Here is a 12,180-nt window from a genome sequence, read left to right on the forward strand (position 1 = left end):
CTAGATTTTTCTCTCATAGGGTGGTGCATGATTGGAATGAATTGCCATTGCATGTTGTGAGTACAAGCTGTGTGAATGAATAAGTATAATATCTGGTGGGTGTAGTATGTGGCCTTCCTCGATGAGTCTCTGACTCCCTGGAGTCAGAGCCTCAATCCTCTCAATAATAATAATAATAATAATAATAATAAATCTCTCCATGTTGTGATCCATTATCCCAAAGGAAAATAAAGCAGAGGCATATGCCTCTGTTTTATTCCATTAAACCCCATAATGAGGCACGTGTGTGTGTGTGTGTATACACCTGTGCCAATTTATTCAATATCTTTCTTTCTTTTTTTTTTTTTTGGAGAATCAGCTTCTGCTTCTTGTTATTTTGCTTTTCTTCTTCTTCTCTTTCTTATTAATATAAAAATAAAAGAACTTAAGTAACCATACCACCTGAAATTAGCTCTGCTAATACATTCCTGGATGCTATGAATGTTAAGTTCTTTCCTAATATCCTCGTTTTTAATATGATATTGCCACTGATGCCATCTGTTCACGCCTTTAATCTTTCTTGGGATTCTCATATCTCTAGTCTTTGGTCAAGTGTTTTATTTCTAACCCAGCTCTCAGATCCATAAGTTAAAATTGGTTTGAACACTGTCTTGTATACAGCTAATTTAGTCTTTTGACTATTTTCTCTCTTATTCCATAAAAATTTATTCAGTTGAATTCCTACCATACCAGCTTTATTGATTCTGTTGTCTATTTCCATATTTAATTTACCATCCTCACTAAAAATCTTGCCTAAGTTGTTAAAATGTTTTACTTGCTCTATCAACTGCATTGTGAATGGAGAAGATATCTTTTATGATTCTGCATATTTTCATAGTCATTGTCTTGTTAGTACTGACCTTCATACCAAATCTATTACCACAGTTATTCAATTTAGTCAGAGAATCTTGCAGACTTCTAGTGGATTTATTTAGAAGTATCACATCATCAGCATAAAGTAAAGAGCTGACATCATGTTTAATACCACTTTCCTTCATAATTGATCCATATAGATAATGAATAACAGAGGATATAATGTACATCCTTGTCTGACACCAGAATTAACATAAAACTGTCTTCCTGTACTTCCTTCAATTCTAACTGCTGACTTACAACTCAAATAAAGACTAAGTATTGCTTGATATAAAATGAGATTGGAGGTCTGGGCTAAGGAGAATGGATGTCAGTTTAATGTGGCAAAATGTAAGGTTATGCATTTTGGGGTGAAAAGATTGGCGGCAGTTTACTGCATTGGTGGAACCCTGCTCCAGGAAATTGATGAGGCACGAGATTTAGGAGTGTTGGTAGATAAGGAATTGAAATTTAGGGGACACATTGCAAAAGTGACCAAAACAGCTCATCAAATCACTTGGTTGCTGAAGAATACGTTGACAAGCAGAGACAAGCAGGTTATTGTTCCTCTCTATCGAGCCTTGATAAGACCCCATCTAGACTACTGTGCTCAGATTTGGTCACCTAGGTTTCTTCTTGATGGGGAGGAGGTGGAGAGGATCCAGAGGCGAGTGACCAAGATGATAGCAGGTCTGTGGAATGAACCGTATGAGAACAGGTTGAGGATTTGTGGGTTGCAAAAATTGGTTGATAGGCAGAGGAGGGGAGATATGATTGAGACATTCAAATTACTGAAGGGTTTCTATAAAATTAATTCAGAAGATATTTTTGAGAACAGGGCTGGTTGTGGGAGGACTAGGGGACATCCATGGAAACTGGGCAAAAGTGTGGTTAGTAAAGGTGTTAGAACTGGGTTCTTTACTTTTAGAGTAGTGAATGAGTGGAATGCGCTCCCTGAGTCTGTGGTGGATGCTGTGACAGTGAATGAGTTTAAGGCGAGGTATGATAGATACTGTATGAATGTCAAATAGTTGTGATGAATATGATTTGGGGCCTCCCTCGATGAGTCTAATCACTCCCTGGAGTTGCCCGTAATAATAGTAATAGTAATAATAGTAATAATGCTCTATTGACAGTACTGTAGTATTTTGAATAGCTTTTCTCTTGGCACCTTGCTATATGCCTTTTCCAGATATACAAAACTTAAATAGAGATCCTTGTTATATTCCCACGATTTCTCAACTAGATCCTGACAGCCTCTATTTGGATTTAATAAAGCTCCAAATAATTGAGCATTTCGGGTCAAATATCCTCTACTCCCGCTATCTTTCCACATTTCAGGCTTTTGATGGCTTTTCTACTTCAAGTATGGATATGTATTCCTGATTGCATACCTGTTGAGTGTTTTTTACTACTGTGCTGTCATCGCTGCTTTTTTCATTTAACAATTTTTCGAAGTAATTCCTCCACATCAAGGATATCTTTGTCTCCAGTTTTCAGGTCACATTTTACTAATTCCTTTTACAGCACTCTTTCATCCATTTCTGAGCTTTTTCACCAGCCTCCAGAATATTTTGACACCTTCTTGATATTTATTTTCTACGTTCTTACCAAAGTCTTCCCATGACTTTTGTTTAGCTAGTTTTACACACTATTTAGCTTTCTTACATTTGTCTCTGTATTCTCTAAGAGCACAAGCTGACTTATTTGCCAGGACTTTTTGATATGCTTTCTTCTTTTCCTTCACTGAGTGTTTAACTTCCTCTGTCCACTATGGAGCTCTGATTTTTCTATCCTTGAAGACAACCTCACCACATGCCTATCTGGCTGAATCAGTCACTGTTTTCTTTGAGATTTGACATTTACTCTCCAAGTTTTGCTCTTGTTCTCAAATTCTTTCATTTTTTCTTGAATAGTGTTTGTGTATTTTAGTCTACCATTCACATCTGAGAGCTGCTCAACTTTTATTTGCTTTAAAACTTTCTTACATGTTCTTCTTCTCATCTCATCTTCCTTATACCCTCTTTTACCTTGCGGGGTCGAGGGTCCATTGATCATCGGACCTCACTCCGTTTACAGGATAATGTGGTCAACCTTATGCCCCGGTGTATCCTATGGCCTGTAGTGTTGAGTTCTCAAGGCCAGTTTGACTGCTTTGTGGGATGAAAAACCCCAGAATAAACTGGGGAAAAAACCCTGCTGTCCACGCCCAAGACTGGCTAACTTGGCTATTGCTGAGGAAGATTCTTCAGCTCCTCATGTCACCGATGGGGAATCGAACCTAGGACACTCCTTCCCCAGGCATATGGTTGCGAAGCGCACAGCCACTAGGCTAACCACGCGGACTTCTTTTCAGTACGAAATTTAATTTTATCCTGCTCAAGACTAAATGGTAAACATTTCCAATTTCAAATTCTCTGTGTGCTCTGGTGTCCTGCACCAGTGGGAAAACATAACCATCAACAATAATATAGTCAATGAGACTTTTCTTATTCCTTGCCTCTTCTCTCTGAATTTTTTTATATTTTTGTTGGAACATTGTGTTAGTAATAACAAGTCTATGTTCTTAGTAGAAATCCAACAGGTATTTGCCATTATTATTTTTAGCTTTGGTCTTTTCTCCAAATTTTCCCAAAATATTTTTCTATGTCTGACAGTCATTTCCTTGTCTTCTATTTAGATCCCCAATGACGACCAACGTTTCCCTTTTCATTGTATCAGTTACTTTCTCTGAAGCCTCAAAAAAATTTCTCCATTCTACCTTAGTAGAACCTTCTGTGTGACCTTAGGCACAAATAAGTCTCATTGTCCAGTTCCCCAGACCTCCACATAGCCTTTGAAGGAATGCGGAAAACTGACCTGAGCTTCTGATCTAATGTCCAACAATCACCTTCTCATGGTGCACCTGGATACTGAACGAACGAGGATGGGCTGGCAATTTGGGATTTAGCCGACCAAATTGTATTCTTATTGGTTAAACCAAAATACAAAATGATGGTACAACATGGCAAAATTTCATACCGGCTGGGGCGTCGCCCGGTTAAACAACCCCCCCCCCCCGGTTGTTTTCACCAGGGAACCAGGGTGAACAGCGAAAAGTCAGCTACTGGAACATATCTGAAAAAAACACCCCAACTCAACATCACCAGAGTTAAAGATCGGTACTATCAACATAAGAAGCCTGAATGGCAAAGAAATGGAACTAGCCGAGGAATTAGATAAGTACCAGATTGACATAATAGGGGTGACTGAAACAAAAAAGACCAAAACTGGTGAGATCTTTCTGAGCAATAAATACAAAATGTTATATTCAGGCAATGACAATCAAGGAAAAGATGAGTAGCCATAGTATTCAACACAAAATACGAGGCTAATCTTCTTGAATGGCAGTCAGTCTCAAGTAGAGTAATGTGGGCAAATATGAGAATGGGAAACTGGACAATGAGACTTATTTGTGCCTATGGTCCCAAAGAAGGTTCTACTAAGGTAGAAGTGGAGGAATTTTTTGAGGCTTTAGAAAAAGCAACTGACACAATGAAAAAGGAAAAGTTGGTCCATGTCGAGGATCTAAATAGCAGAGTAGGAAATGATAAATGATTGTGAGACATACAGAAATATTTTGGGAAAATTTGGAGAAAAGAGCAAAGCTAATAATAATGGCAAATACCTGTTGGATTTCTGCTCAGGACATGGACTGGTTATTACTAACACCATGTTCCAACATAGAAATGTGCACAAATTCACATGGAGATAAGAGGCAAGGAATAAGAAAAGTTTCATTGACTATGTTATTGTTGATAGTGATGTTTTCTCCAGAGTGTAAAGAGGATTTGAAATTGGAAGTGATCACTATTTATTCTTGAGCATGATAAAATTGAATTTCATATCGAAAAAAATGAAAGAAAGTTTTTCATGTAAGAAAGTTTTAAAGCGAATAAAAGTTGAGGAGCTCTCAGATGTGAACTGTAGACTAAAATACACAAAGATTGTTGAAGAAAAAATGAAAGAGTTTGAGAACAGGAATCAAAGCTTGGAGATTCAGTGGCAAGCCTTAAAGAAATCCCTGATTGATTCAACTAGAGAGGCATGTGGTGAAGTTGTCTGCAAGGATAGAAAAATTAGAACTCCATGGTGGACACAGGAAGTTAAAGAGGCAGTGAAGGAAAACAAGAAAGCATATCAAAAGTTCCTGGCAAATAAGTCAGCTTGTGCTCTTAGAGAATACAGAGACACATGCAAGAATGCTAAAGACTGTGTAAAACTAGCTAAACAAAAAGTAATGGGAGGCTAAACTAGCTAAACTTTGGCAAGAACAGATAATAAATATCAAGAAGGTGGTTAGATATTCTGGAGGTTGTTGAAGAAGCTTAAGAATGGAGGAAAGAGTGCTGTAAAAGGAATTAGAGATGATAAAGGTGACATGAAAACGGGAGAAAAAGATATCCTTGAAGTATGGAGTAATTACTTTGAAAAACTGCTAAATGAAACAAGCAGTGATGATAGCACAGTGGTAAAAAACACCGACCAGGCATGCAGTCAGGAATACATATCCATACTTGAAGTAGAAAAAGCCATCAAAGGCTTGAAATGTGGAAAGGCAGCAGGAGTAGATGATATTCGACCAGAAATGCTGAAGTATGGTGGTATAAAAGTCTTACAGTGGCTGCACTGCATAGTTCAGAAAGCCTGGACAGAGGGACAAATTCCTGATGACTGGAGTAGAACTCTCATAGTACCCATATATAAAAAGGGAAATAAAACTGAATGTGAGAATTACAGAGGTATTTCCCTACTGAGTGTTCCTGCCAAGATCTATGCAAGTATACTTGAGAAACGGTTGAGAAGAGTTGTGGAGAAATGCTTGGTGAAGAACAAGCTGGATTCAGGCCAAACAGAGGCTGTCAGGATCAGATCTTCACTTTACCACATATAGTGGAATAATCATGGGAATATAACAAAGATCTGTATTTAAGTTTTGTCGATTTGGAAAAGGCATATGACAAGGTGCCAAGAGAGAAGCTATTCAATATGCTACTGTTATATGGTCTCAATTGGGCATTATATCAAGCAATACTTAGTCTTTATTTGAGCTGTAATGTCAGCAGTTAAAATTGAAGGAAGTACAGGAAGATGGTTTAATCTTAAATCTCGCGTGATACAAGGATGTACATTATCCTCTCTGTTATTCATTATCTATATGGATCACATTATGAAGGAAAGTGGTATTAAACATGATAGCAAAATTGGAGATATTAATGTCAGCTCTTTACTTTATGTGGACGATGTTATACTTCTAAATAAATCCGCTACAAGTTTGCTAGATTCTCTGATTAAATTGAATAACTGTTGTAATAGATATGGTATGAAGGTCAGCATTAAAAAGACAAAGACAATGAAAATAGGTAGAATCGTTGAAAATGTCAACTGTGTTGTGAACGGGGAACCTGTGATACAAGTAAAACATTTCGGCTACTTAGGCACGATTTTTACTGAAGATTGTAAATTAAATATGGAAATAGACAATCAACAAAGCTGGTATGGTAGGAAGTCAACTGAATAAATTCGTATGGAATAAGAGAGAAATTAGTTGGAACACTAAATTAGCTGTATACAAAACAGTGTTCAAACCAGTTTTAACTTATGGATCTGAGAGCTGGGTCAGAAGTAAAACGCTTGATCAAAGGCTAGAGACCTCAGATATGAGAGTCCTGAGAAAGATTAGAGGTGTGAACAGATGGCATCAATGGCAGTATCATATTAAAAACGAGAATATTAGGAAAGAACTTGACATTGTCTGCATCCAGGAATGCGTTAGCAGAGCTAATCTCAGGTGGTATGGTCACTTAAATAGAATGGGAGAGGAAAGATTAGCAAAACAAGTGTTCTCTGCCAGGTTGGCAGGAAAACGACCCAGAGGAAGACCAAGATATAGGTGGATTGATATGGTACAAAGTGCCTTAGACGATAGAAATATAAAATCTGATAATGTTGGAGTCTTGCCAAGTAACATACTGATTTGGAGGAAAATTGTAGATAGGAAGTTAGTAATGATGTAAATTTTTCATGTAGTACTATCGTATCCTGTACACCCCTTGAGGGTACATGTCAGGAATTTGATGATGAACATTCCATTTGTAATGGACAAAAGACCTACAGTCCTAATTTGGCACTCTCTAATGTTGTGTAGGGAATTTTTTTATTTTCTTTTTAGTTATTAGGTTGAAGTTCTTCTTAAGATGACTGTCCTTCAAATTTTTGGTAAATTAATGCAGTCATAGTTGAGTTTAGGAAAACAATTTGTTATACAGAAGTTGTTATAATTTGGAGACAAAAAAATAATCTCCAAGTTATAACAATTTCTGTATAGCAAATTGGTTTTCTTTCATCTTAGGGAATAAAACCCATGTATTAATTGAAGATAACTGACATGCTATATAGAAATCATTATAAGCTAGAGATACTATTTTTAGATTCATCAGTGACTATAATGCATTCTCCTGACCTCAGTGGCTGCATTAATCTATAAAACATTTGGGAAACATTCTTAAGATGAGCTTCAACCTAACAACTGTAAAAACTTCTGTACAAAATGAGAGTACCAAATTAGGCCTTTAGGTTTTTTGTCCATTACAAATAACCATTCATACTGTAATAAATACAGATTTGTACTGTTATAAATTTTATAAAGATACCTTTATTTTGGGATATAATACTATGGAGGGGGTGGAGAGAGAGGGAGGTGAATATTTGCTATCATAGTCCTCTTTCTTAATTCAGTAGTAGCATATTTCAGTAATAGACTGACAATTTTCACTCTCTCTGTCTCTCTTCTTTCGCATTTTTTTCAACAATCTTTTCATATACTCAGAGCAAAGGAGTTTACTCTGAGAGTGTTTGCTGTAGTGAGAATTATAATGACAAAGTTTTACACAACTCCCCCTAATCTGGAGTTTACGAATCAAACTTTTGCATATTAGGAATCATATGATCTAAAGAAGTGCTGTTCAGAATGCATGTAATGGCTGTAAAATGTATAACTTTATATTTACTGATTGAATTTGCATTTGAATTTGATTATGTGAAATGGAATATCAATTAATGATATAAAAACTTAAGCTATATATTTAAGCTTTTGCATTGTTTGTTTTATTTGGCAGTTGAAAAAAGTCCGCCTGCAGAAACGGTTGCTGAATCTGAACAGACTGGTATTAAGCCAGTTTTTAGTCCCATTCCTATTGTTCAACTTGTTTCTGAAAATTTAGAAAAGGTAGGTGCTTCTTTTTATATATATATATACATACATAATAATATATATACATATATAATAAGTAAAACATGAAGAGGCAGTTGACAGTTTTAATATGTGAATAGAATGGGCTAAGCAGAATGATACGCCATTCCACAAATTGCTAATACTGCTCTTAGAAGAAGCATTCAAAAAAAGTTTAGCTTCCGAGAAGCAAAAGAAAATCAATCACTTTTTTTACAAAGAAATAAAAAACTTTTTTGTGTTATGTACAAGAAAGTGATATTTTTACGCGAATTAAGTTATGTACTGAACTATGCAATTTTATTAAATTGGAATCCTCAACAATATACACGTACATATAAATTAAATTTTTTACTAGAATAAACTTCTGTACTGTATTATTTTTTTTGTTTTACATTACAGTACAGTAGCTTTTTTTCTATCAGTTAATTTATTTACAGAATTAAATTGATGTACCATTAGAATCTGATTATTTTTGTCTTAAACGCTAGTTATTGTTGTCTCTTGGGGGAAAATTTGCTAATCCGAACGAGCACGGCTTTTATTACTGAGATAACCGAGATACCACTGTATATTGATTTTCAGAATTATAGATACAAACACATAAATGGAACTTCCTTAATAAAGAACCATAAAGGAGTAGGGAATGGATTTCATTATCCAGTACGAGACCACTTCCCAGCTTATTGGAGGCCTGAAATAACTTAGAAAAATTCCGTTTGGTCTCTAGAGCAAGTTTTACAGATTTTGTGTAAAAAATAAATAAATAAAAATACAAAAAATAATAATAATAATTACATGAAAATGTCTTATCCCAGGGGTGTGCTGGTCTTATGTGCAATGTGTGCGATGCACACAGGCGCCAGGATAGTAAAGGCGTCAAAGAGGAGGAAATACTTTAAAAAAACGTTTCTTTAAAGTGATTTTTTTATTGGAGGTGGGGGGGGGATAGGGGCACCAACTAAACAGCATGCAGTCACCGGACACTACTGGCGCCCCTGTCTATCCCATGTATGGTACTAATATACTAGTGTCTACAGGTATACTTGCCAAGAAATTATATTGGTTACCCTTTACTTAAGTGTGAGCAATCTGTTTGTGTGTGAAGTATCTTCATAACTAGGCTATTTGTATATAGCAGTTGACTTCACATCAGTTGCCTCGGTATCCCATAATGCAAAGCATGCTTTCCTGATGGGCGTGTTTGGTTTGACCCTTTATTGAGATCTCATCAGTAGAAGCCAGAACTAGAAAGATACCATGGTTGAATTAATTCAAAAATCATATATTTTCCATATACAAGTGGCAAAATGGTGTATCAGTGTACTATTAAAATATTCTAATGTTGAAGATACTTCATGTGCAAATGTGCAAATTTTGCTTACACTTGGATAATATATATTAAATAAGAGTATAATTTATTTGTGTCCATGTATGTGTGGATGGGGGGAAGACTTCCTAAAAAGTCTACAGTGTTCTGTGAGCGAGAGTTGCATTAAAAGAAAAAAAAAGAGTAAACAAGAAAGTTAGTATTCCACACTATGACAATAAATATGCCAGAATGTTTATTTTGTGTGTTTGTCTATAATGCAGAATTCATTAAGTGAAACATAAGAGAGTGCATGCTAATTAGAATTTTTGTTACGCTGACTTATAATATAGTTGCATATAGGTTAGAGGACAGTAAGGGCCATATTCACATTACATGACCTTGATTGATAGAGATTGTAATGTGACCACTGCAGAAGATGAAGGTGGAATTAATGGACAAAATCTTAGAGTAATTCATACTAGACAAGAATAATTTTTGATTATGACTAAGGAAGTCATATATTAGTATCTATTAACATATATTAGAATTGGAGATGTCAAATTTAGCTCTTTGCTTTATGCAGATTATGTTGTACTCCTAAACACATCTGGTGCAAGTCTCCAATTTACTAACTAAATTGAATAACAGCTGTAAAAATTTGGCCTGAAAATCAGCAATAAAAAGACCAAAACTATGAAAATAAGCAGGAGCATAGAAAATTTCAGCTGTATTCTAAATGGTGGAGATTCTATGGAACGAGTAAAATATTTCAGCTGTTTAGTACAGTTTTTAGTGAAGGTGACCAGTTAAATCTGGAAAGAGACAACTGAATAAGCAAAGCTGGTATGGTGGGTAGCGAGCTGAATAAATTTATATGGAATAAGAGAGAAATTAACCAAAACACCAAACTAGCAGTATACAAGATGGTGTTTAACCAGTTTTAAGTTGTGGATCTGAGAGTTGGGTTAAGAATAAAACACTTGATCTAAGACTAGAGACCATAGATATGAGGATTCTGAGAAAAATTAGGGGAGTGAACCGATGGCATCAATGGCAGAATCATATTAAAAATGAAGATATTAGAAAGAAAGTTGACATTATTAGCATTCAGGAATATGTCAGCAGGGCTAATCTAAAGTCATATGGCCACTTAAATAGAATGGGTGAAGAAAGGTTAGCAAAATAGGTGTTTGATGCCAATATGGCAGGAAAGAGACCCAGAGGAAGACCAAGTTCTAGGTGGATTGATTCGGTCAGAAGTGCCTTAGAAGCACGAAATGCAAATATGACAATATTGGAGTGCTCACAAGTAATAGATTGATTTGGAGGAAAATTGTTAATAGGAGATTAATAATAATGTAAACTTAATCATGTAGTGCTGTCATGGTAACCTGACACCGCTTTGGAGTATATATCAGGAAATTGATGATGATAACGACTAAGGAAGTGAGAAATAATAGAGGGACTAGAAGTGAATAATATATATAAAAGAAATCAGTACCACACATGAGAAGCTGCCAAACCTATAACATATCAGTGCTTTATTTGGGCAAGTGAGAATGACTGTTCCACAGCAGAAGGTACAAAGTGGAAGTTCAGTGTGTTTGGAGTTGGAGAGTGAATGATGTTGACTGTCAGCTGCTTGTGTGTTTATGGATGATTTGAAGGAAAGTGGAGAACTTGGCAGAACAGCATCTATGAAAGTATTTATAAAAGAGAGACACAAAGTGGATATAGTCTGTGAGAAAGTGAATGGAATGAGTCTGTGAGAGAAGCGTCACCAGCTAACCAAATCACTCTCTCCTAGACAGCACCACCCCTATGTGAGAACAGTATCCTAAGGTAGAGTGGATTTGGGATTATTTATACAGTGTTAAGAGTGTTACAGGTGAGAAATAATGTCTAGAATGGAAAAGCATAACTAGTTTTTTGAATACAGAAGAGTCTATGGATGTGATGTTTTATGTCAGTAGAGGCTAAAGGTGTAGACAATCAAAAAAAATAAAAATAAATAATAATAAAAAAAAAACTGATCTTGCAGGAGAGCTGGTAATTTCAAAGATTGGGGCGGGGTTAAAGTTATTATTATTATGGGCGACTCCAGGGAGTCCTTAGACTCATCGAGGGAGGCCCTAAACATCATGTACACACAACTATATGACATTCTCACAGTATCTATCATACCTTGCCTTGAACTCACTTACCGTCATAGCACCCACAACAGACTCTGGCAGCTTATTCCACTCATTTACCACTCTAAAAGTAAAGAACCCAGCTCTAACACCCTTGCTAACCACACTTTTGCCCAGTTTCCATGGATGTCCCCTAGTCCTCCCACCACCAGTCCTGATCTCAAAAATATCCTCTGAATTAATCCTATAGAAACCCTTTAGCAATTTGCATGTCTCAATCATATCTCCCCTTTTCTGCCTATCAATTAATTTCTGCAACCCACAAATCTTCAACCTGTTCTCATAAGGTTCATTCCATAGACCTGCTATCATCTTGGTCACTCGCCTCTGGATCCTCTCCACCTCCTCCCCATCAAGAAGAAACCTAGGTGACCAAATCTGGGCACAGTAGTCGAGATGAGTTCTTATCAAGGCTCGGTACAGAGGTACAATAACTTGCTTGTCTCTGCTCGTCAAAGTATTTTTCAACAACCAAGTGAATCGATGAGCTGATTTCACCACTTTTGCAATGTGCC

The 12,180-nt window shown here is 36.2% G+C and overlaps 1 protein-coding gene across 3 annotated transcripts in view; it reads left to right on the top strand.

Moving 5' to 3' along the window:
- Nucleotides 1–12,180, top strand: part of Sik3 (Salt-inducible kinase 3) — a 328,804-nt gene that overhangs the window by 196,471 nt on the left and 120,153 nt on the right. For all 3 annotated transcript variants that reach the window (XM_090406156.1, XM_090406154.1, XM_090406155.1), the window contains exon 9: nt 8,049–8,158. In XM_090406156.1, coding sequence (XP_090262282.1) covers nt 8,049–8,158 — 110 coding nt within the window. The remainder of the gene's footprint in view (nt 1–8,048; nt 8,159–12,180) is intronic.

This window comes from Typopeltis vanoorti, chromosome 16, assembly GCF_054136105.1.
Source record: "Typopeltis vanoorti isolate ZY-2024b chromosome 16, IOZ_Tvanoo_1.0, whole genome shotgun sequence".
In the NCBI taxonomy this organism is placed as follows: Eukaryota; Metazoa; Arthropoda; class Arachnida; order Uropygi; family Thelyphonidae; genus Typopeltis; species Typopeltis vanoorti.